Below are 25549 nucleotides of genomic sequence, written 5' to 3'. Positions count from 1 at the left end.
CCGCGGCCGGGGAGGTGCCCGCGGTTTGCGACGTCCGTTTGCGGCAGCGCGCGCGGGCGCGGCCCCGAGAGCGCGCCCGGGACCGGCGGCGGAGCCGCTCCTGGCGTGGGGCGAAGGGAGGGACGGAGGGAGGGAGGAAGCGCCGGGGGCTGCGGCTCGGAGCGAAGGGAGCAGCCCCGCCGCTGGATGTTCCGCGGGGCGGCGCGGGGGCCTCCTCCTCCTCCTTTTCCTCCTCCTGCTGCTGCTGCTGCCGCCGCCCGGTGTGTGCGGCGGGGCGGGGCGCGGCTGCCGGGGGCGGCGGCGGATCGCGGCGGGCGCCCAAGATGGACTATGACTTCAAGGTGAAGCTGACCGGGGAGCGCGAGCGGGTGGAGGACCTCTTCGAGTACGAGGGCTGCAAGGTGGGCAGGGGCACCTACGGACACGTCTACAAAGCCAAGCGCAAGGACGGGTGAGTGAGCGAGCGAGCGGCGCGGGACCCCGGCCCGCCCGCGCCCTCCTTCCCCCGGCCGCCTTCTGCCCCACAGGCTCGGCTGCCTCCCCGCCGCTCCCCGCTTAGTGCCGTCCTTCCTCCGGGCCCGCCTGATCCCGCCCGCTGAGCCCCGCGCTAGCCCGGCCGGCCGGCGCCTGGTTCCCCCTGGGTGACTGCGAGCGTCGCCAGCCCCGCGGCGCTGTACCGGAGTCGTGTTTCGGTAGCGGCTGGGCTTGCAGAAACAAATTTCGTGCCCGAGGGAAACCGTTCCCTTCATGGATTCTCGTTATGAGTATATCAGTGGCCGCTTATACTGTTCAGCCTGATCATCGGCTTCATATAACTGGTTTTTTGTTGTTGTTGTTTTTAACAATGCCTTTTTAAAAAATATGATTTATTACTTGTAGTCACCATTTTGGGTCGTCTTGCTGGCTGCTTCAGAAGCCAAAGTCTGCTCGTGCTTTTGGGGCTTTAGAATGCTTTAAACCACCTTTTGTGTATGACCAGTTCTTGTTACAGACCTGAGTAAATTAATTTACTGGTATAAACATTTTGAAGAAAGACCTAATGAAAGTGTCATTTAGGTTTCCCTCTTCCGTGACATGGCATCACTTGCTGAACAGCGGAACAATAGGAAGTAGGGAGAGGAGAAACGGGAGAGGCACGGGTTGTTCCTGTAGCAGGTCCTAAATTTTGAATTGCATCTAGTCTTTCTCTTAAAGTCTCACTGCAGTGGTGCTCCTTATACTGTCTTTCAGATAAGGTGCATTTTAAAATTCTGGCTATTATTTTTACATCGGATAAATAAACTTTTAAAGCAGGCAGTGGTCAGTCATGGCCAAAATATGATCTGGTTATGTTTACATAAGCTTTTGGTTCTAGAAGGAAATGCTCTGGCTATTACCTAGGGAACAGCTGTAATGAAAATGGTTGCACCTTGTGTTGTCTCGTCTCTGTCTTAAATATGCTGATATTAATTGCAGCACAGTTACTTTAGCCTGAAGTTTGTTTGATGGTAGGAGTCAGGTAACTGCTTTTTTTGCAGAACTTTTATATTTAGATCCCTCCAGCCATTCATAGAATTTGGGCAAAATAAGAATTTTTCCTTTCTATTCTGGGAGGGCAAAAGGAAATAAAAACCAGTTGTAAGTGTGATGGGCTGTTGCCTCAAGTCTCTTTATATGCAGGTACCAACGCTGCTGATACAGCTAGCCCTGGTTTCTATGCCCATACCGAGATCTGTAATATGAAAAATAAGTCGAGGTACTGAAAGATACGGCTACGTTTCTGATGTTTATGTCAGGCAGCTTTGCAGCTGTTCAGCATGTTGGACTGCAGTAAGGTGTAGGGAATTCAGCATGTCATACTGCTGAAGCATTTCTGGTGAAATCATCCGTCTGCTTGATGTTGTTTGGGAGAGAGTGTTTAAAAATGCTGGTGGTAGTGCTGTTCTGAGAAATTTCAGGAAAAATTTGAATTATTTGCTTTAAAAATTGATAGTTGCTCAAAGGTGGTTTTACAGTAGGATGTATATGTTTTTAAATCTTCACTCTTGTTGGTGAGTGGGGAAATCAAGGTATGGTATTTTATTAAAATTTGTGGGGAAAAAAAGATAAGCAATATATATTGTCTCCTTTTTTCTTTGCTTTGTTGTTCATTTAGTGCCTTGCTTCCCATCCCTTTCTGTAATGCTTCCCATTTGCCTTTCTGCTTTCTGAAAACTTCTTCTTTTAAATAACCTGTGTAATTGCCCTTGGATAGTCACTAAAATATGTAAAATAGAAGCATCCATAGATGGTTTTGTAGCTTGTGATACATTTGTACATATGTGATCTTAAATTACAAGGGTGGAATTAGGATTAAAGTTGAAGGTTTTGTTTACATGCTTTTATCCAGAGGGAATCAGTTAAAGCATAGAAGCAAATAATGACATTTAATGTTCCTGAAGCTGTAGTAATAGATGAATGGATGTTATGTCCTGTGGTGGGGGGTACCTGCAACAGAGTTCAGTATTTGTTTATTAGTACATGCATATATTCAAAAAGTACTCTTGCATTGTTTTAGTATTCCCCAAATACTAAGTAGTGATGGATCAATCATTTTTTTAGTTGCTTCTATAGTCTATAGAACTCAAACTTTCTTTTTTATATTTCCCTTAAAATTACAAGCATTCTTTAAACTTTGCTACATGATTCTAATTCTTAATTTAAATAACACAAATCTTCTAAGATATGCATGGTAATTTTTAGAGTACTTTGAAGAGTGGCCTGCAGGACTGCAAATATTTTGTTAACAGTATTGGTGCAGCTTTTTCTTAAATGAAGTTTTCTACTATGGATGACTAAGAGGTAGAAGGATCACGAAAATAACTAAATTTTAGTAGCTCAGTTCGTGCAAATGTATCTTCTAAGGCCTTTGGTGATAAAACCCAGTTCAAGAATACCAGGAGCAGTGTCTGTAGTACAACTGCAGTCTTTGCCTCCATTTTTTTTTTTTATTTTACTGCTTTCCAGGTTTTACAGCTGTCTCTGAGGTGCTGTAAGGCAATTGAAAACTAGATAGCAGCTCTGTATCCTAGTCCTAGGAAGTTAGTTGCATCACTTGAACTACACAGGAATATTCTGGAGGACAGTCTTTCAGGAATCTTGATGGAGTGAGAATCCTTCTAATGCAGGAGAGATGTGCTGTAGTATGTGTGCTGGTGACCAGATGGGAGTGTAACCCGGGTTTCTTTCATGCCTTGCTCCAAGATAAAAGCCAGTCCAGCCCTGCGGTGCCCTCTGCCATGAGGTGAGGCTTGGGGTCTCTACTGGTCTATCTCAGAGGATCACCAGATACAGCTCCATGGACGTTTCTCACATATTAACTACCAAACTTGACCCAACTGAACACAAAATCAGCTGAGTGACAATGTCAGGCATCATAATTGAGCCCTATCTGATGCACTGCCTGAAGCAAAATGGTATTCTGGAGTTTTTATTTTAACCTATTCTATTTTAAGTTTGTGGTCTGTCTATGTGGTTGAATCTTTCTGGCTTTTTATTGAATTATGGTCTCTTTTTCATCTATGCAGTACCTGAAGTGGGCTCTAAAACCTGCTTAGAGCAAAATCTGTGTATTGATGGGCTTTATTTTTATACCAGAAAGGTGTACAAAGAAGCATTTTACTCTAATGGGAAGGGTACACAGACATGGAATGTTGAGAATCAGTCTTCAGGTAAAGAGGCTCATCTCTAGTATTTGTAGGGTAGTTTACTTTTTTTTTGGGGGACCAGAAAATGTCAGTTATTTCTTGCATATAAGTTGCCTTATGTGCCATTTGGGTGCTCCCTCAGGGACACTGCTGAACCCAGCTATAAAATCTACCTATTTGACTTAGGCTGGACTTGGAAAATATGGCAGCAGTTTTTGTTTGCTGAACTGATATGCAGATCTACTGTTTTTACTTTTTTTCTCTGCAGCTCCCTAGGAGCTGAGTGCCAGTCACCAGCAGACTGAGGTGGCGGGACACTGGGGTCTCTTGTGCAAGCCTGGCTGCTCAGCTTGTTCAGCACAGGAGGTGCAGACCTTCTTGGGACTGGCACCATGTGCTGAGCACGTGGTAATGTCCCAGCGGTGGTCCCAAGCTTACTGGGATTGGTCTTGCACTGCTTTCTTGGCTCTTCCTTTTTATGGTACAGCTATAGTCAGAAATCTGAGAGAGAAGTTTATTCTATGGAGGAAGACCGACTGTTTCAGTGGTAATTTGGTGTGTTTCCAAATACTAATTTTTCCTGTTTATTGGATGTGGTTTGGATGAGAATAAGAAACTATTGAATGTCCCTGTTAGGTAGTATCTAACTTTTTAATTACAACAGCAAAAAAATTACATAATTGAGGGTCTTGAACTGTAAAAATGTCTCCTGGTGCTTTATTGAAAGCTTTCCTAATCTCTTGGAAAGAGATTTGAGTGGTGACACTGAAGGTGGGAAACCAACACTTAAGCAAACTGGTGCTGTCTTAGTTGTTGTCAGGAACTGTGAGAAGTGATGTTGGTCCCAAACACAAGCGGAATTAGACTTTTTTTTTTTTTCCCTAATTTCAGCATTTAGAGTTCAGTGTTGGAAATATTGCTGTAGGTGGGGGAACATTTTTTAATTTGAACCTACTGACACATTGTAATTGGCATTATGAAAATACATCTTGCATGCTTCAAGCAGTCAAATCTAATCTACTTTTTTCTCCCCTTGAGGGTCTGTATGAGTTGTAAAAGAAATAGAATGGTGGAAATCTAGTAGATGAACAGTAAGTTATTGGGTTGCATAATCTCTAATATGGTATGTCATAGTTTCTACCTACCAATTAAAAGGATACTGCAAGAATTTTGATTCTCTCTCAGAAACTTTTGTATAAAGAGAAATGGAAGAGATGAGGAATCTTTATCTTGGAAAATAGAGAAAGCAGAACTGTTTAAGTTAGATAAAATAATGAATGGACTGGGTAATGTGCAAGATTCTTGTGCTCTTCTTGTTTCACAGCATTTGAAGATGGATGACCTGGAATGTTTCCGGAGAACATAAAATATATTATTGTAGCATAGATAAACTGCATTACCCATTGTCAAAGGGTAAAGATAACAGCATAGTGTCTGTACTGTAATGTTGTCAAAACCAGTCACTTCTGACCATTGTAATGTGTTCTGACTGTTGCAACTGTCGAAATTAAGATGTTTGCTTAGATATCAGGCCAAGCTCTGGAATGGATGCAGAAGAGCCTGCTTTTGCTTGCTTCAGGAATTCTGAGTTTTGGTTGGTTTTTTTTTTTTTTTTTGGTTTGTTTTTTTTTTTTTTAAACACTAAGCCACTTTCTGGCTGTTCATAATGTGGTTAGCAGATTAGTTCCAGTTTGTCTGTGTTTGTGAGGGTGTATTGATTGAGTTACAGTGGCTAAGTAATCACTTACTTCATCAAGGTCTATATCAAACTGATGTTTACTGAGAGGTGCATGTCAGATTAAGCCTCCTTTTGACTTATAGGTGGGTAACTGAGAGGCATTTTAAAAACTTTTATTCTATTTTTAGTCTCATGCGAAGAGTGAGATGTTATAATTTATGCTATTACTATTTTCTAATTATAATACATTATGAGCATTTCTTGGCTTTGAGAATTTTCTACAATTCAATTTCCCACATTACATAGAGTTCGGGAGTGCCACAAGTAGAGGTAATGAGTTAAAATTTTACTTGGTGAGAAGTGAAACAGTGGGGCTGGACTTGACGCTTCCTGATTAGTTTGGTATGGAGACTTTACAGGAGTTGTATCATGAACCTCATGCTGTTAGTTTTCACTATAAATTTCCAGACAACTCTTGTCTTCTCTTATTGGTGATTTTGTTGTTGTTGTTTTTGGCTGAATGTTTGTGTGTTGATTTCAACTGTTTTGACCCAAAGCAGTTGGTGGAGATTGCAGGCAGGTGGTGAGAACCACAGAGCTGGCATGCAAGCCTTTGGCTTCTGACTCCTGTCAACAATGGTGTGGAATTTCTAAATGCCACAAACTTTATTTATATATGTAATATGTGGTATTATCTTCTTAAAATATATGCCCTGAGTCTCTTTTGGATCCTTCACTGTAGTAGTTACAAAGTTCCTAATTAAACTGTATCTACATAATGAGGTAGGCATGCCATATTGCATAAAGTCTTGTGCTCTTACATTTTCTGGTCAGCCACTCTTTTAACTGTCTTCCATCTTCTTCCTTCCCTTCTCACCTGGTTACGTGGCTCCAGGCTTTATAGGTTTTTAAGGTCGTGTGGTTGCGAGAGTCCTGCTGTGGCCTTTGGACCTTATTTGGTGTGATTTTTTGTTAACTTGTCACAGAGGTGTTGATTTTTTTTCATACCCTGCATCAAAGGCGAGTTGGTATTTCATTTCTACCTGAAGCTTATGACAAGTACAGAGAAGAGGCTGTGAAAGTAGTGTTGCAAAACAACAAAAAAACCCCACCAAATGTCTCCATGTAGTTTGATTCTGGATTTTCAAATTACAGCAATATATGTAAATAGTGGGCGCATGGAGTGGCTGTCATGCGTGTGCGATTTTCCATTGGAGAGCAGGGGTTAGTTTTTGAGGGTGTTGATTGTACAGGAGGTGCAGGTTGTCAGAGAACACTGCTGCTAACAAAAGGCTTGCTTTTCTTTCTGGTAGCCTCCTACTGTAAAGCAATCTTGAGTAGAGGAGCCTGTGTTTTGTGAGTGGATGTGAATAAAGTTTCAGTTTCAGGCTTCATCCTCCCAGTGCTGTATCTTCATGCTCCTCTCCCCACACCGTTCCCCATCTTTTCTTTTTGAGCTTGGCAAGTAATGCTGCATGTTACTGCTACATGCAGGCTGATAATCATTCAGGAGGGTTTTGTGTTCTGCCTGGATAGCCTGCTGTTCTCTCTTGTCTCCTCCAAGGCTCAACAAATGGTTTTTGAGACCTTGTCAAGCCCCATAATAGCACATTTGGGATTACAGCCCTAGCTTTATTCATAGTTACAATTTTTTGTTAGGCTATTTGGGAATGAATTGCTAACTTCTCTGTGTTGAGGCTTCCCATTTGAGAGATAGCTGCTTGAATTTGGAAATCACTAGATGATCTTTAAGATTCCTTCCAACCTAAACCATTCTTTGATTTTATCAATAAATATATTGAATTTTATACAGAAGCATATGAAGTCCTTAGCAGCCTATATAGGAAAAGTGCTGGATATACCATTTAATAGTCTTCTTTTTTTTTTTTTTTTTAATGGAGGATTCTACTGATGTTGCCCTATTGCATGGGTGGGGTTTTTTTGGTTTGTTGTGGTGGTGTGTTTTTTTTTTTTTTTTGTTTTGTTTTTTTTTTTTATATATCCTAGTGAAAGACTGACTTAATCATAAGAATATTTGGATGCCAAAGAGCGCTTGTAAAATTATGTGTGATACTCGAGCAAAAAGATACTGCTGTTCAGAAAACAGTTTCTATTCAACAGCTTCTTAACAACCTTGAGTGCTAAGTGGTAGTATGGCAAAGCATATTGTGCAGTCAGTTTAGAATTTGCAGGAAAAGAACTGTATAAGCTATGATTAAAGCTACAGATACTTTTTAAAGGACAAAATGTTCAAGAGAGCATAATGATTTTCTCAACTACAGATGCTAGCCTAAACATCAAAAATTAAAATTATCCTTGAAAAAATACACGTTTTGTGAGCAGGCAAGAACACAGCTAAAGGTCACTGAAACAATCTGCTTGTTTTTCTGGGAAAGCTCTGCTGTGTGCTTGTAACACCTTGCATACAAGATGTTGACATTTGAATAAAGGACACTTGAGAGTTGCTCTAAAAATGAAGACTCAATTCATTACTGTCTGTGTGAAAAATAAGTGCAGCTGAGAACTTGAAATACAAAAGGATCTGAATTGCAGAAAACTCCTGATTCCACTTTGTATTTCTGGCCAAGATACATTTTCGGTGGGAGGCATAGCCTTACCCTGTGACTGGGGAGCCCTAGCTTCAGATGTACTTCCAATTACAATTTGCATTCAGATAACTGGATAATCCCACAATGAAGCCTTGGAAAGTCAGGTTTCATCAACTGTGTTTTCTCACAGAATTTCTGTGCAAGGTATGGAGCTTAATCAAAGGAACTGGAGCAAGCTTTACCTGTGGGGACTTGAAGACAGCAAGGAAGCAAACTTATCCCTGACTGCAATTTGAATCTTATCTAACTTTTTGTACTTGAACAGCTTGGCTTTCAAAATCTCTCATTTCTTTTTGGGTGAACATCAATCCTATTTAAGCAAGGTTGAACAAAACAACCCCTTGCAATTAAACATGCTAACAGTGCCATTCACTGTTATGTTAGTTCTATTGTATGAAAGCCCAACTGGAAGCTTATGTGACTCTGCCAGAAGAGTGTCAGATACCAAAAGACATTAAAAAAAGACCAGCTATTGCAACATAGAAAGGTCTGTGGGTAGAGTGTAAGGGCGGGGGAACAATATCATTAGGGCTGCAGTTACATCTGCCTGACTTGTTTGCCTGTGCTGTGTTGGATCAGTGAGGCTGCAAAGCAGAGAATACAGCAAGGAATGGCTTATTAAGCCTCATTTAATTTAGGTGGGTGCTTCTGGGCAGGAAGGAATGCCAAGACAAATCTTCATGGTATTGAGTAGTAACTTAGTGAAACAGATAGGGCATGCACAGAGGGGGGATCAACTTGGGACCCAGCCCAAGGGTAAGATTAAATGCAAACCAATACTACTGAGGACTGTCTGTGACAAAAATGGGCTGTTCTTTGCTCCTGGCGTATGCCAAATATATAGAGGGTTAAAAAAAAAAAAAACAAACCTGCTTGAAGTACCACTTCAGTTGAAAATATGAGTGGTGGTGGTGGGAGGAGATGGCCTTTCAAAGCTAAGATAGTGAAGTGTTGCAAGCTACTGGGAACAGTTTTTGAAGTTTTGCTGGGCTTTCAGTGACTGAGGGTGAATAGGTATTCTAAACCTATCAATTAAAAAAATGTGACATGCTGAAATAGTAGAATAAAGGAAGCCCTTGGGAATGAGGATATGTTCTTTGAAAAATTAAGTCTTCTGTGGATGATGAATAAAGAAATAGGAGCTAAGTGAATGTAGACATTATGAAATAACTTAAAGGATTAGCAGTGAAGACAGTGATTGAAGGATCTGTCTCAAACTTAGGTATTCATGGAGTGCAGACAGTTGTCAAGGTGAGATATCTTTGCACATCAGAAAGAGCAAATTTCTAACCAGAAAGTATAACCCCATGCTTTAAATAGTCTCAGTTATGAAAGACTGGAAAGGGGCAGTGGTGACATGAGATTTTGAAAGGACTTTCTGGAAAAGTGGGAACTACTAATTGATAAGGTGACCCAAAAGCAGAGATAGTGGTCCCATGATAGGTGCTGAAATGGAGAGTAGGGTCTTGCAAAACACATTCAGCACTTTGTAAGTCTATTAAAATGCGTCAATGGAATTAATATACAGACTAAAGACAATGCAGTTTATGTAATATTAACTATATTTTCAAAAGGCATCCTGTTAAGCTCCTACCAGAGACTAAAGCTGAATTTAGAGATGGTCCTTCTCTGGATGGAGAAGTTAGAGATCTGAAATAATGGTGAGAAGTCATTAGTGGTATTTCCCAGGAATCTGTGCTACTCAGAAGTTTTGTTTGGAAATCACTTGCCATAAATAATTGGGGAGCTTTGCTGATAAGTGTTGTTACTTGGGATACTGAAGGCAAGGACTGATCGTGATGCCTTTACCCTGAGTATCATGATCTTCCAATAACATATTTTACTTGATGTGGAGCTATTTGTTTGGGAAAATGGTCCTTTTTTTACACACACAAATTAATTATCGTTTAAGAAAACAATTGTGAAGTTTATAATGACATTTCCATGAAACTGCCAGTTCAATGCAAACAATTGCGAAAAAGCGGAGAGAATCACAGAACTTGCTAGCAGTGGAATGGAGCACAAAGCACAGTGCCATTGTTGCTGTAAGTCTTATTTTCAGTATTGTAAGTCCTTCTAATCCCTTCATCACAGAACCAACAGCAATACTCGGAAATGCGGAGCAGTACTGTGTGAAAACTTCAGTCATTCCCATGGACAAGGATTCTTTTGTCTTTGACAGCAAGGGACAGTCAGAGTCTCTAAAATCTTGAGTATCATTGAGAAGAAACAGTTGTTCAGTGACTGGATACATTTCTGAAAGAGAATTCCCTTAAGGGCAAATAAATAAGCAGATATAATCTGTGGACTTGTAGCTCCTGCAGTAGTAAGTTTTTGACTGTTAGGCTTTTTTTAAAGCAACAAATATGTTGCTTCTTCTGGGTAAACCAAGTAATGTCATAGATTTGACTACTGAAAAAAAATGGACCAAAAATAGAAATTACCTAATGAAATTACGGTTTTCTGGAGTGTACACCTGTGCTTTAGCCCAGTTTGTTGTTGATGCTTTGAAATGCTGTGCTCTCTTTATACAGCTTCTAGTTTCTGAAGTGGTACAAATACTGAGGTGACTTAAGAGCAATCTGAGAAGAGAAGGAAAGTGCAGATGAATTACAGCAGTCTTTTCCTTTAGAGATAATTTGTATGGGCACATGTTGTTTTGTTTCCTCTAAAAGTACTTGGTAGGACTGCCATGACCTTTAGTAAAGCACCATGGTGGAGCTTTGAGTCTGGAGTGGGGGTCTGCTGCCCATCAGCTAATCTCATAGGAATGATCTTCATAATTGTGTGGATTTAAAACCTAGGTTTTAGGCTGGCTGTCAAGTTACAGCTTTGTGTATTAAGAGAGGAAAAGATAACCAAATCCCAGGGATTCTCTGCTTTGTGGAAATTTTGTGCTGGTGCTAGTTGCAGGCCTATGGGCAAGATGGGCTTTATTGGGGTTTTTTTTTCCTTTTTTTTCTGTTTTTTGACTTATGGACAGCCATTCTTCTTGCAGTCTTACCACTAGAAAGCAGGGTGTGAAGCAAGTGGTATCTTGCTTTTTCTCCTCCTCCACCTCCCTTCTCTACTCATTCCTTTGCAGTCTTTTGCTCTTACCACATACTTTGTTAGTTCTGGTTTTGCTATTCCTTGTACCCTACTGTAAATGGACAGAATTAGCTAACTCATGTTCGTTAACTTACTTAACATTGGTTAACTTCTTTTTTAGAAGTAGCTAACTCTTAGGAAAATGCAGGAGTGTGGCACAGATCAGAGCTGGCATAAAGGGAGGGAATTTTTTGGCTGGGAGCAGCAAAGCAGAGATGTTGAGAGAAGACTTTCCTTTTGACAGCAGCAAATTCTTAGATCAGAAGAACCACATGTACAGTGCATTGTTGAATTTACTTGGTTGCTTTGAACTTCCTGCCAAACTACATGTTGTGGCAAAAGTTGTTAATTAAAAAAAAAAAATCTAAGAACAAAAGGAAAAAAGGGAATCCGTAATTGCCATTTACCACATCAGCCATCTCAGAAGCCCTTGCGTTTATTTGCCCTTGCTGTTGATGGTTTTTCCTCCAGCTTAGGAAATTACTTTGTCTTTACCCACTAAAAGCTCTGATTATTGGAGGATTTATTTTGAAGTAGAAAGTATTCTTAGCATGAGCCTTGCTATCTGAAATAATAATGATGCTGTTCTGGCCCAGCAATCTTGCCATGTCCTCCTAAGTATTTTGGGAAATGGAAAAAATATTGATGCCTTAGCTAGACCTTTAATAAATTAAGTTCTGTTAATGCATTTTCCCCTGGACTAATTTCTTTGTGTTAGCATTGTGGTGAGTAATATGGGCTTTTATTTTCACATGATATCTTGTAAAATCAGTCCATGTCCATGAAACCAGCTTCAGTGATAAACTGTGCACCTTATATACTTCTGTCCTTTTGTAAAGGTTTTTCTTTTTGCTTTTTTAAAAGCACATATTCTAAAAGTTGCATGTTAAAGTGTTAAGAAGACTCATTCTGAAGTATTACTTTCAGGATAAGCTATATGGGGGCGGGGGCAGCAGGGGGCTAATAGGAACAGTGAAGAGCACAAACTTTTTTTTCCCTGCTTTTGCATGTGCTGTCTTTTGCCTCTGCTTTTTTTTTCTGTGCATCATGTACATGTCTTCAAAAGGGGAAGAAACCAAACTATTACCATGCAAATTTATTGAAATTTTACCTTAGAGAGAAGTCTAATTTTTTTTTCTTCTGCTAGTTTTAATATGATCTTGCTGCTAGACCTTAAGTTTTTAATTCAGCTAGAACTTGCCACCAAACTTACAAGATATGCACTGCCTAGCATTAAGGTATATATTGTTCTTACATCTCTGGAAAAAAAGAAGTGAAAGGAGAGAGCAGCAGGGTAATTTAAATGAAATATGAAGTTTCTGTCAATTTTTCTGAGTTTGCAATGTGCAAGTTTTGCAGGAGTGCTGTATTGCTTAGAGGCTTCATTTAGGTCTAGCAGACTCTAGACTGTTGATCACCACTTTTTTTAATTAGTTTTTATTTTTTTAACATGCTTCCATGCATTTTTATTCATGTATTTTTTGTGTATCTCACATTTGAAGTTGAAGAAGTAAATAACATTTATTTTGTATAAATAGGGAAGCAGTCTGAAATCTCCCCTTTGGGAGTGAGCACTCTTGAGTGTGTGACAATTTAAAGAGGTCCTGATACTGGCATCTGTATTAGAATGGGTGGAAGATGCTGCTTTTAGTGGCAAGGACAAATACGGTAAGAAGTCACTACGTGATGAACTGAATTTATTCTCATCTACTGATTAACTAGTGCCAGCTGCACTTTAATCCCTTCTCTTCCTGGAAAGAGATCTTCCTTTATTTTCATGTTCTCTTTGCAGGTAACTTTGTAGAAGAGAGAAGAGTTGTAAACTACTCTTTTTAGCTGAAATGCTTTAAAAAAATAGTTCAGAGCCACAGATTTTCTGTCTCAGTTGTGTTATTCATAATCCTTTCTCATATATTAATATATAAGAGGCTTTCATGACAAAATCTGGGATTTTATCTCCTTTTTGGCAGATTTCTTCCTTGAAAAGAGCAAGCTGGAATTTATGATGGGATAAACTTAAAGCTTGTTGTAAATACATTTAAATACTTTGGGTTTGAATAAATCTGAACTTTTAAAAATAGTCATGCTTTAGTTGTGTGGCACACAGTTTATAATAGAAAAGATAATGTTAACCTATTTCCTGTTCGTTTAATGCATGTTATAGAACTACTGCATTTTTCAAAATGCTTAAGTTCAGTCAAATGAAGAAGCAGTAATTTGAGCTAATATTTATTGTCTGGTTTGGTTTTGTCCAACTTATTTTAGCCAGTTTAACTGAATGTGCTCGCTAGACAAAACCCGTGAGTGGCTCTTGTAAAATTAAGTATTTGTAGAATAATCAAATATTGAAAATTTGTATTCATAATATGCATGGAGTATCAGTAAAAGTAAAATAACTTTCGAGTCCTTCTTAAACCTCTATAAGAGAAGAACATAATTTTAGTTTATATTGTTTCCGTATTTTGAAAAATATGTGGCTTTAGCTATGGTGAATTTTTCCAGTGATCATAATTACTTCTGCAGGGGGTGCTGCACTTAGGCTAGCAAATGTGAATATACTACATCCGGCTGATGTGGGAAAAGAAAGTAATGGTTAGAAGATAATCTAACGTCATCTTAAATGTGGATAGGAACTACTGTACTTCTGCTATGACTCCTTTTTGTTTTTAGATAAGTCCAGTGTTCATCTGAGCACTCAGCAGGCCACTTCAATGTATTAATGGGGCAGAAAGTGTACCAGAGGAAAAATCTGGAAATACCTTTCTGAGTAAGGTCAGAACAAACCCTGAACAAGCTCCTCTCCATCAGAAAAGGAGTGCCTGGGCTCTAGCACAAAGGACAGGATTGTCTGTGTATATGAAAAAGGGGTTTCAGCAGCAACTCATTGACTCAAAGCAAGCCATTGTGCAAAACTTCTTGGTATTTTTCAGTTCTTTTTGTCAGGTTAATTGAAAAACGTGTTGATATATGAAAACCAGCAGGTTTTGTTAAAGTAAATTACAAGATTATGAAGTGGTTGTCATTGCATCATTGTTAGCTCAGATATTTTTGAGATAATTATTTATAGGATTTTGTTCTTTTATTTTAGGATTACCTGAAGGTACAGGGTCAGTGATGAGACTTACTGTGTGTGCTCATTAGCTTGACAAGTTTTGACCTAAATGTGTTTCTCAGAAGTCAGGTGCTTATAGTGTGACTTCTCAGCTCTTGTACCCAGTAGCTAGTATCCATTTTTTCCCTGTACAATTTATTTTCTACTGATGCACATAATTTTTGCTACTTGACTGTTAGCCTCTGTCTTCACAGAACTGTTCTATCTCATTCTGCAGAGTTATACCAGTTCAGCATTGTACATTGAAATGTATGCAGTGGTAACTGCTGGGTTCCATACATTCAAATGTCTTTACAATTTGAAACTTTTCTCATTCTCAGCTGTTGTGACAATGACCCTTAGTAAATTTAAATTTTACTGCATTCTTCAGTTTTAAAGGCAGTTTACGTGCTTGTTGAGGATTAACCTCAGCAGCTCAGCCCCATGCAGCTGCTTGCTGTCCAGGCTCTCTCATTTGGCCCTGCATGTATGATGAGATCATGTCACAAGCTTTGCTAAGGTCAAGGTAACATCCAGTGCTTTTTCACTGTCGTCTCATTGTATGGGACACTCAGGTTGATGAGACACAGTTTATCCCTGGGAAATCCTTGCTAGTTGTTCCTAGTCATTTGCTCTCCTTAAAGCTTCCAAGGAGGGTTTGCTGCATAACCTTTTCATAGACTGAGATTTGGCTGGTTGGCCTATAATATCACTAAACCTTTTTGCCCTTCTCAGAGAGGGTTGTGATATTTGCCTTTTTCCAATGATCAGGAATCTGTCAGTGTGCACTGTGACCTTTTGCAGAGAACAGAGTGGCTTTGCAATGACATTTGCCAGCACCGTTAAGCACCCTTAAATGCAGCCCACCTGGTCACCCAGACTTGAGTGTGTCCAGTTTGTTGACATTGTCCCTAATTTGGTTTTCCTCTACTTCCTTTCAGCAGAACTGTGCCACTAGTGTTGGGAATGTGTAGTTGTAAAAGTGTGCTGTGATGTGAAAACCGATGCCAAGAAGGCACTGAGATCCTGAGCCTCTTGTGTCCTTTGCCCCTTGGCTCTCCAACACACTGGGTTGGTAGTTAATAGGTACAAAATGCAAAACAATTAGAACTCCTGGTATAAATAACTTATTCTGGCAAGATTTAGTGCACGAATGTGGTGTTGATAGTATCTGTGGGAAACAGATAATTCTATTCTCTCAAGTCATCATTTGAATGGATACCAAGTCCTCATCTTGCTGTGCTTTCTAGAAAATTATGTGTTCTTATGGTTTGTATTTAAATGTTTGCTGTGGTTGTATCATGGGCATTTAGTATAAAAGTATTAAATCTTTCAGTTTCAAAATCTGCGTTTGTGCATTTATACTTCGCAAGAACTGAATTATTACTTCCTGTAGACTTCATTGGATCTCTTGTATGACTAGAGTGATTCTAATTTATTGAAAAATAAATCCAAAAATTATCACTTTTGTGACCTGGGAGAAGAGGCAGGGAATGATGCCACAAAATGAAAATGCCAAGTCTCCTAAATGTTACACTTTGCTATTGTGTTTGATTTTTATAATTTAACATGTAGAATTAAAAAAAAAGTACACATTTTATTAGTAGGCTTACCTTTCATTAGCAGGTTTTCTTATTTTTAGGGAATAAGAGGCATAAACAGTTAAGAGATTCCTTAGTTTTCTGTAGAAGAGATACTGCATTTAGAGTTCCCTTTGGTAATTGAAAACTGAAGTGTCTGTTTCCCTCACATGTTTAACTGCAGTCAAATTTTGCATCTCCTTCTTTATAGATAAAACTAATTCTACATTGTGACTGGTTAATTTTGAATTTGAGATTTTTAACTGTAACATAAATTTAGAATGATCATCACTGATTTAAAGACTTTGGTACTTTATTCTGCTATATTTATTACTCAGATGAATTTTGAATTGTTCTGATGATCTGAATAAAGGATATATTGTAATGTGTCAATACATTTCTACGACATTTTTGGTATGTAAGATGAAATAACTTCTTTTTTCAATCTGCCTTTTGTGTAATAGGCCTCCTTTCTTTTACTTGTGCACAGATTAGGGTTTTGTTTCCCCCAGAGGCCAAATATTTCTTATGATGCTGTTGTACTTCCAAATTCAATAGAATGTTGAAAACGACAGTGTTAAGAAGCAGCATTATAATAAAAACTTGAAACTCTTAAAGATGGCAGCTTTTTGATTTAGTTTGCTCAAACTGTAAGAGCAACACCTTTTATACTTTCTTAGGGTAATCTAGCAGGTATTTTTTTTGTTGTTGTCATTAAAGTCTGCTCAAAGTGGTATTGAGGGTAACCATTTTTTCCAAGTTTGCACCTCTCATGTTAGTGTTGTCCCTCCGAGGATTTTCCACAAGGTTATGTAGTTTGATCATGACTACAATAAGTATTGCTGTTGTTAGCAGCAGTGTACAAAGTGAGTTTTCTTATTCTTGCTTCTTTCATGCCACATGTTACTATTGGGGAGCACCACAGAGTTGAAGATACCTAAGAATACTTAAGTGCAGGAAAGTAAGAATAAATCGGTATGAAAATAAGTTTGCAGATTGACCAGCTTCTCTAAGCCTACTGGTAGGTGCTTACTGGTAGGAGCTGCTAAAATAATGTTTAAATTCCAGGCAGCAGGGGAAGAGAACAGATTTTCCCAACATGAGCTCTCTGTTAGAAGGAAGAAATTTAGTTGAATTGAGTCTTACTGTGACCTTAAAATGCAGCCTGCTAGGTGGCCCATTTGGTTACTCAAAGTTGACTGTGGAAGATGCTTATAAACAGGATTTCTTTCCATTCTTTTTCTTCTGTTTTGTCTTTGAATGTCTCTTTATCTTCAAACATCTCTTTATTTTCAGAGGAGGAAATTGCTCATGTCCAAAATCATGGAGAAGCCTTGGGCCTCACTATTGGCAGAATATTTCAAGTTTTGTAAAACAAGCTTGGTAATAGAGTTTGGCACTCCTGCTTACCACTCCCTTTAAAAAGTATTCCCCCAATTCCCTTGGCTCCCAAAGCATTACATGAGGTTTTTCAATGAAAATATTACTTGACTTAAAGGTGAAAGTAGGATATTCCTACTGTAAATGGAAAAGCTGGTAGTTGTGTATTTGGTAATCATGGTATTTTAGCAGTCTCAGTGTAGAACATGTTAGTAGTGGGTTAGGAATTGGTTTATTACTTTGTATCTCAATTGTGCCAGCACAATTAAGAAAATTTAAGTTTTAGAAAAATGTGCTTTATCCCTAAACTTATTTTCCTTGTTTTTGCCATGCTTCTATTTTTCTAGGCTGCGTGGGTAGGCTGCGGACCCAGCAGAGGCGACTTAGTCCGAGTTCCCACATGCAGCACCTGGGCAGAGCAAAGCAAGGGAACAGTTCATTCCCCACAGCCCTGGGTCACTGTGAGGGCAGAGCAAGATTGGGCTTTGAAGCTCTCAATTTCAGCTCTTAAAATGGCCTTTAATGTGAGAAGATTAATTTTCAGAGATTTCATTCATTGTTTTGAGGAGACCAAATGCTGTATTCTTGAAGCCAGCCTGTCAAATTTCAGCACTGAAGCCCGGATTGTGGAAGAGTTAACATACACAGCTGAAAGAGTGTTCTTCCAGTTTTGTTCTAGGAAACAGCTGAGGGCTTTTTCCCCTAAAAATTTCCGAAGAAGGTATGCCATCTGGTATGGAAATTTTAGTCCAGATTTAATTTGGCAAAAATTTGACCAATTAAAAATAGTTGTACCATCTTGAAATGAACAGGGTCTATGCCTTTATTAGTGTTCAGCTCTTTATTAAAAAGTCAGCTCGGCAGGGGGGTGGTGTGCTGAAGGGCGAGAAGGCTGCAGGGTTTGTCCCTGGGATCTCCGAGGCACGCTGGTAGCCGGAGGTGAAGAGATGTCCAGTCTGTATCTGCAGTCCCGATCAGCAGACCGTCCTCTCCTTTCCTCCTGGCACACTGGTAGCCGAAGGGTGGGGGATGTGCAGAGCCTGCTGCCGAGATCCAGCAGTAGCTATCCCTCTCCTTTCCTCCTGGTAACACCAGGAGGAGTGTCTGTCTTCCTTGTGCCTGCTTCCCACAGCCCAGTCCAGTCTGGTCCTCTGCAGGTTATGGTTACAGGTCAAACACAGACTAGGGATGGGGTTCCCTTTTCCCCAACCAGCACACCCATCCAGCCCCCTCCACTGTGCCCCTCTTTTTCATTTTGAGGTGTTTTTCATCCCCAAAACCCCCTCCCATGATTCCACTGGATTATTTTGCATCCCAGTCCTAGTTTGGGTGGGGGTGTAGGTGATTCCCAGGAGCAATTAGGTAATTAACATTTAAATGTCAGTACGAGCCAAGTGTCCCAGCCAGGCTGTTTTGTTCATAACAATCTTAAGTGTATGGCAGGCTTCATTGTTGCAATATTGCTAGATTTATGGTAGTACCTCATGTTAACACTGACTTGTCCTTCAAATACCTTCAAATCTAAGCAGATGAACAAGAGGGCAATGAGAAGAACCTTCAGTCTGGCCCATTTTTCTCCCTGTTCTGTCAGTGGCAATGTATGTAACGGAAGCTCTGTAGTAATGCTTCTCTTGAAATAGAGATCTCTCCAAACACCTCAGAACTAAGTAGATGAGCATGCAGGGCAGTGAGAATAAGCTATAGTCCAATTCGTTCTGCTTCATATTTCTGTTGAGTGACAGCTGGATAGCATTGCTTGCTAAGGCAGGTAGAGGATAAAACAATTTTTAGCTGTGAAAATTTCCCTCTTTTTCTTTCTGCAGCATTTGAAATCTCTGCTGTAAAGCAGCTTGGGGTTATGTTCAGAAGCTGCTCATGGAGAGGTCCATAACTACCTTACCCACCATGGGTTTGTGCTAATATGATCTTAACATCAAATTACCAAAGATCATCAAAAGATCAAATTGTGTGATTTGATCTTAAATCTCTTTGTGCTTTTGATCCCTGTAATATTCTTACATCATGAGTTGCACAGTTCAGTTGTATGCTTAGTATCATAATGGCTTCTTGGTTTAGGGCTTCATGCAACTTGTTTTAGTCTAAGTTGTGTGGAGGTATGTCCTCTGGGGGACTGTGTAACACCTTGTCTTGGCCGCTTAAGAGTTTGTGCTCAGCATTGTCTCTTTCTCTTCCAGGCTGGCAAGTTTTAGGATTTTATTACATAGAAGCTTCTTAATGCCTTCTATTGTTGCCTTCCCTGTTCTTTTTTTCCCTTTTTTTGTGTCAAATGCTATGTATTTTCTTGTCTTTTATCTTACTGCATCCATGTAATTGGCCCCTTACTGAAACCTTCTCTTGTCTGCTTGCTGTTTGTTCTTTCTCCTCATTATCTGTGTTCAGATTTTGCCCATTAATTTCCCACTTTTTTTTCCTCTGTTCCCTAGGTGGTGATGAATAGGGAAAAGTGGGTATTTTAGGTAGGAATAAAGCAAAGCAAAGTTTTACAGATGGTGAGAGCTGGAAGAAACAAGTGCATTTGTTCCCAGTCCTTAACTACAGCTTAGTTTTATTTGCCTTAAGGATGGTTGAATTTCATTTTTTTCAGGGTGGCTCTTTACAGCTGTGAAAGCTGGAGTCATTAGAAATGAATAAGGCTTCTTATGTAACCTAGAGGTTTGAGGCTATAAAAATGCTCGAAATATTTAAAGCAATGCTGTTAAGTGTCATGCCCCCCAGGAATACTGTGGATGTCTGGAAGTGGGAAGGACAAGCACTCCATCTCTTAAAAGCTTTGAATCTTTGAGGCTAAGAATGAGAAGAATTCAGTACCTTCTTTTGCTGCAGTGTGTATCTCTTCCTGATTTTGCTTTTAGTAGCTGGAGTTACTAATAGGCTTGCATTTTCTATAAGTGACTCTAAGGTACAGGTTGAAGTACGGGGAGGTCACGGTATTGTTTTTATAAGTGGTGTGTACATTTGAAGCTGAGCAAACTTTCATAGACTCATAAAATGGTTTGGATTGGAAGGGGCCTTAAGGGTCATCTAGTTCTAGCTCCCCTGTCAGGGACAGGGATAGCTTCCACTGGTATCCACTTCTGGATTCTTCAGAACATCTAACATTTTATTAATATTGGCAGTTTCATTTGCAGTTTGGTACCTGGGGGAAAGGAAAGGTGTTTTAATGTGACATTAGTTCTAGGCTGATCAAGAATTTATTAAAATATGGGTAAGACCTACTGTGTCTTAGAGTAATACATTTATGTGAGATAAAGGCCTAGGCTTATTTCTAGCATGTGCTAGTTGTTTGCTTTGTTTTCTTTTTAATAAGAGAAGGAAGAAATTGAAGAAGTGTTAATCATTGCGTTTAGAAAATAAAGTTTTATTTAATCTATCTAATGAGAGCAGACATATTTTAACCTTATCAAGGTGTTGTGGTTGGTTTACCATTTAGCTGGATATCCGGACATTTAACTAGTGAAAAATTAGAAGAAAATAAGATGAATAATTTCCAATTTTATAATTAAATTTCATATATAATTTCATATTACATTTCATACCTAATTTCATAATTGTATTAATTAGAAACTTATCTCTGAATGGTACTGAAGACTTCACTTTGAATTCATGGTGCAATTAAAAAAAAAAAACCAAAAAAAGCAAACCATACTTCTTTTTCTCTTCACAGGAAAGATGATAAAGATTACGCTTTAAAACAGATAGAAGGTACTGGAATTTCCATGTCTGCATGCAGAGAAATAGCAGTAAGTAAGAGTTGTTTTTACTGACAAACAAACTTAGTAAAAGTATCAATTTTCATGCATGCTGGGTTTTATCTGCTCAGTCACATTATTCAACTGTGAGTGCTATATTTTTATCATAGGAGTATAAAGTAAGTACAAATGTCATGAAAGATTTTATGTACCTGTTATGTTTGCTGTCTAAAATTGACAGTGTTTTTAAGTTGCAATTTATTGCCTGCCTCAGGGAAGATTAGATTTAAATGCAGCAGTTTAAAAACATGATTGGCGTTAGTGACTCAAATGACGCATATGATCTGACTTTTAGTATTGTACTTGAGTTCTTTTCATAAAGAAATTAGTTCTTATTGGTTTACAATGATTAAAACATTTTAACTTCTATTTAAGTGAAGATTTCAAACTAAAGTGAGACTGTTGATGTCTTGGAGGCTGTAATACAACAATGAATGCTATTCAAACACTTCGTTTAGTTTTTCAGGTTTGCATTTGTATATTACATGTTGTTAGAAACTGGGGAATAATGTAGTCTAGTTATAGCTTGTGAGAAGCTTGTGAAGAAACGGTGGAAAAGCCAGTATTATGAAGCTTAACTGTTGTATGTTCTTATGTTTTACTGCTGCTTGGGTTCATTGTTCTTTAAATGCTTCAAATGAAATTGCTTGCTAAAAGGAAATGCACCTAAATTAAGGGTGTGTATGGGAAGGGAATAGTTTATTTTCAGTCCATATTCCTCAAGAGTGTAAAACTTCACCTACATTTCATTTTCATTGACTGAAGTGAGTACTAGGCATTCCCACTTCATCACATTCCAGTTGGCTTAGTGATACCAAAAACATTAGTCCTTGAACAGAGGTGAAAAAGAAGCACAAAGAATATTCTTTAGGAGATGCCCTTTTTGTCCAGTGGTGAAAGCTGAACCCTCTGCTGTTGTAGACATCCACTCTGAACTAAAGGAGCACAAAACAGGGTCCTAAATTTTGTCACTTTCAGCCACCTGGGCACAAGTTTTCCAAATACTGTGACTCAGGCTAAATGCTTTTAGGAAATGTCAGCTACCATTTCAGAGGGATTTGGGATAAGTTGTTGTCTTTTTGCAGTGATTTACCTAAAAAGATTTGAAGAGTTTGTGCTGCTTGAACTTGGCAGGAGAAGCCTGTCTGGTGTTAGGGAGGTGTCTATGCTCTGTGTATGATGGTAATTCAATTTCTGTGCATTATGAGAGTCATTAACTTGACTGACAGGTGGGAAAGATTTGGCCTCCTTTCTTTTGGGCAGCAAGTTCCCCCAATATTGATGGAAAAGGAGCGGGCAGCAGGGATGCTTTCTCCTTGCTCTGAGCTGCTGCAGCATGTGCCTTTGGAAGAGAACAGCAGTACAACTCAGCCCATGTTGGACAGGAGTGGTCAGGGAAGGAGGGAGCACAGTGCAAATACCAAAGATGCCAAGAAAGCAGGCATTGAGAGCAAAGAGAGGCGTGGAGCCCAAAAGCAGTTGTAGGAATAAAAGAGAAACCTGAAGCAATATTTCTTGAGCTATAGCTGACTTTACTTCTGGTTATGCTTCCAGGCTTGTGACTTCCAATAATGTTGTTGAATTTTCCTGCAGTTGAATTAATAATTCACCATGGACTTCTGGATTTGAATTGGTTTCTTGCCATTCTTTTGATGTTGCTGTTTGAAGTGAACAGGAGAATTTCTTTCCCTCTGGAATGGTGTTGTTTATTTTAATTCCGTTGAATAGATTTTTCCACCTTTCTATCAATTAATATCATAAAAGGAGCAAATGAACCTCCTATGGAAACGAATCAAATTGATGATGATAATAATTATACTGTTTATATTGATGATACGAGTGTATGTAACATATGTGAAAATGCTACTGAATTAACTAGCAGTATTATACCCTGTAGTCTGTACATACAGATAATAAAATTATTTGTTGCTGTACTTAAAAAGTCTGTGTGCCAGACTTTGTTACAGTGTGTTCTGGACTATCCAAATTAACGTCAGTGCATTAAGAGCATGGAGGAACTAGGATGATTTGGTTTGCACATGAGCCATATCCATTTCAGTTTCTCTGGAGAGCTGTGGCTTGTATATTTTACTCTGTGACAATCTGGGAAGAATGTCGTTTGATATAAATCCCAGTGAAACTCTTGTTTTTACAGCTCTACCGTGGATTTTGTCTTATGATGACTAACTTCAGTTTTGGAGTATTGAGTAACTTTAATATTTAAAAATGCCCATAACTTACTCTTTTAAGACATCTGTTTGATGCAGACACCTGAGTTGGAGATCAGTGTAACAGGGAAAGGTTTCAACTTGGTTAGAGACCTGAATCAGTTATGTGATGAGCTCAATGTATAACTCAGTTTAAATAAGTGATTTGCTTGGGGTTTTTTTCTTCAATCATTTGAACTTTGATTTTCTTCAACCATCTGTTTACTTGGTGGAGTTAACAGTTACTGTGTTAATTGAATCAATATGTTTCATATCAAGCTAGTTAAAGAGTTGTTTTTTTTCCTTATCTTTGCCCCATTCATCCACCATGGTAAACATTTGTGAATCCTGCCTCTTTCAGAACTTTAACTGAATGTTTGGCTGCTCATATCTTGTTCTCTTTAGATCTGGGTGCTATCTGCCTGCTATACTGGGTGTCTGTTTTGTGATCTGCAATTTCACTCCTGAGGATTTAAGCAGGCACTAAAAACTGCACGTTCAGCACGCCATGAGTGTAATTTGTAGTAGATGGGAGAGCAAAGAGAATGGTGAGAAGATTTGTACAAAAATATGCAGAATGTACAAGCCCAAATGATTGACTCCTCGTCTTCTGATTTAATCACGTGGAAGAAAGTCATTAAAATCTATCCACCTGGAATAGTGCAGCAAATGCTATTTCACAGTTCACAAAGCAGGAGAATTTTTCAAGGCTGTTGAAAGCTGAAGTAGTTAACCAGGCTTTAAATAGAGCTTCAGGATTTTGGCTTGGACAGTTTCCTATACAGAAGTCATAGCTTTTGAAGCAACCAAATCACTTGCTGACATGTGTTGTGTTGATTAGCATTTTTCATTCAGTTTTAGCAGGTTTGCAAGTATTTTGCTTGCATATGTTTCCTTTGGCTAGCGAGGAGTTGGCTCAGGCTGAGATTTTGTTTGGGACTTCTGTTTTGTTTAGTTGAGGGAGCTGTGAGGGTTTTGGTTTTTTTGTTTGTTTGTTTGTTTTTCTTCTTACCAGTTTTCCATGTAATTTATTTATTGGTGTCTGGTTAGCTCAACAGAAATATCTGATAGCATTAATTTTTGCCTTGGCTCTGAAGAGGAAGTGCTGGATGTTGTAGCAGATGCTTTCAGTGACAGTGCAGATCTGAGGTGAACAGTGCTGTGCTCTGGCTGTCTCCTGTTTGTGTTGTGTCCTTTAAACACCATATCCAGTTTGTGTGAGTTAAAACAGCCTTGGGGCTGCCGGGATGGAACAGAAAACTACAGAACAATAAGCAGCTGGCTTCTCTGGTTATTTTCACTCTTTAGGTCTGCCTTGGAGGCATTCCTAGGATTTTATGTTTCCTGTTGTAACAAGTGCAGTCTGTTATCACAAAAGATGATGTCCTCTGTGTTGGATCTAGTGATAGTGTGAGCGTAGGATATTCATCTTCGCCAGAGGGCAAAAGAGCAATTTTGTGGAGTGAACAAGCAGGGTTGAGCCATCCTTTGGATGTGCTGTTAACAGAACTCCTCTGAAAGGGAGAGCCTCTGCAGCAGGCCTGCTCAGCTGTGCATCTGCACTATCCCCATGGCTTTCACCTGGACTGGAGGGTGGCAGAGGCAGAGACAGAAGCACAGCAGCAGGCCCAGCCCTCGTGGCAAGTAAGGAGGGAGGTGCTCTTGGTGAGTGGTCTTGCCTGAGCTGACCTTGGTGAAGGAGGCTCCTCTAGAGAGTAATTGATCCTTCTCACACACTGGGCCTTCCGTGCCCTGGGCGACAATAGTGTCTCACCATGTGATTATCAGTGGAAGGGATGGAAGAAGGGTATAAAGGCTCTTTCATAGCCAGTCTAAGGATGACTGTGATCTCTGCAGCCTGCAGCAGCCAGAGGGACCCAATGAGGCAGAAGGCAAAACTGGGTGACACTAGGATTTACCCTGTACAACACCTTCCCCTGGTAAGGAACAAAGAACTCTCTAAGTGAGCTTGCCTGAAGAGATCCTGAACCAGCTGTGTGGCAATGAACAATAGTTGAGTGTAGGTTCCTCAGGTTATAAAGGCTGTCATGTCCCTTCTATGCTAACAGTGAAAGCAATTTCCCACAAGAAACGCAGAAATCACTTAGATGACTGCATGTCTTCCTTGTATCAGAGGAAGCATATTATGGTTTTGTGACAACCTTTCCATATAGTGAAAGGTGACAAAGTACTGAAGATGATACGTTTGATTTGACTCTTTGGCATGTTTAATGATTCTCAAATGTTTTATTTTAATACTAACATGGTATGTAAAATACCAGTTGTGACTGATTACTTACCCAGCAACATTACTGATCTGAAGAGAGTATTCTTGAGAGATTTTGTGTGAATGGAGTGTAGCACTGTTTTTAGCTCTGTGACAATGGTACAAAGATGCTGACTAAATGTTGTAATTAGAATCCTTAGGAATCAAAATGACAGCAGAATTTGTTCCAGCTTAACATCCAATGTCTGTCTC

General features: G+C 39.4%; 1 protein-coding gene across 2 annotated transcripts in view; it reads left to right on the top strand.

Moving 5' to 3' along the window:
* Nucleotides 1-259: 259 nt before the first annotated feature.
* The window catches only part of CDK8 (cyclin dependent kinase 8), a 69179-nt gene continuing 43889 nt past the window's right edge, over nt 260-25549 (top strand). The window contains exons 1-2 of one of the 2 annotated variants that reach the window (XM_031504453.2): nt 260-451; nt 20779-20854. In XM_031504453.2, the coding sequence (XP_031360313.1) occupies nt 324-451; nt 20779-20854 (204 nt within the window). In that variant the 5' untranslated portion in view covers nt 260-323. The remainder of the gene's footprint in view (nt 452-20778; nt 20855-25549) is intronic. The other variant, XM_031504452.2, reaches the window with a different exon arrangement.

This window comes from Lonchura striata, chromosome 2, assembly GCF_046129695.1.
Source record: "Lonchura striata isolate bLonStr1 chromosome 2, bLonStr1.mat, whole genome shotgun sequence".
Taxonomy (NCBI): Eukaryota; Metazoa; Chordata; class Aves; order Passeriformes; family Estrildidae; genus Lonchura; species Lonchura striata.
The sequence above is the reverse complement of the archived record's forward strand: the minus strand, read 5'-3'. Positions and strand labels throughout refer to the sequence as shown.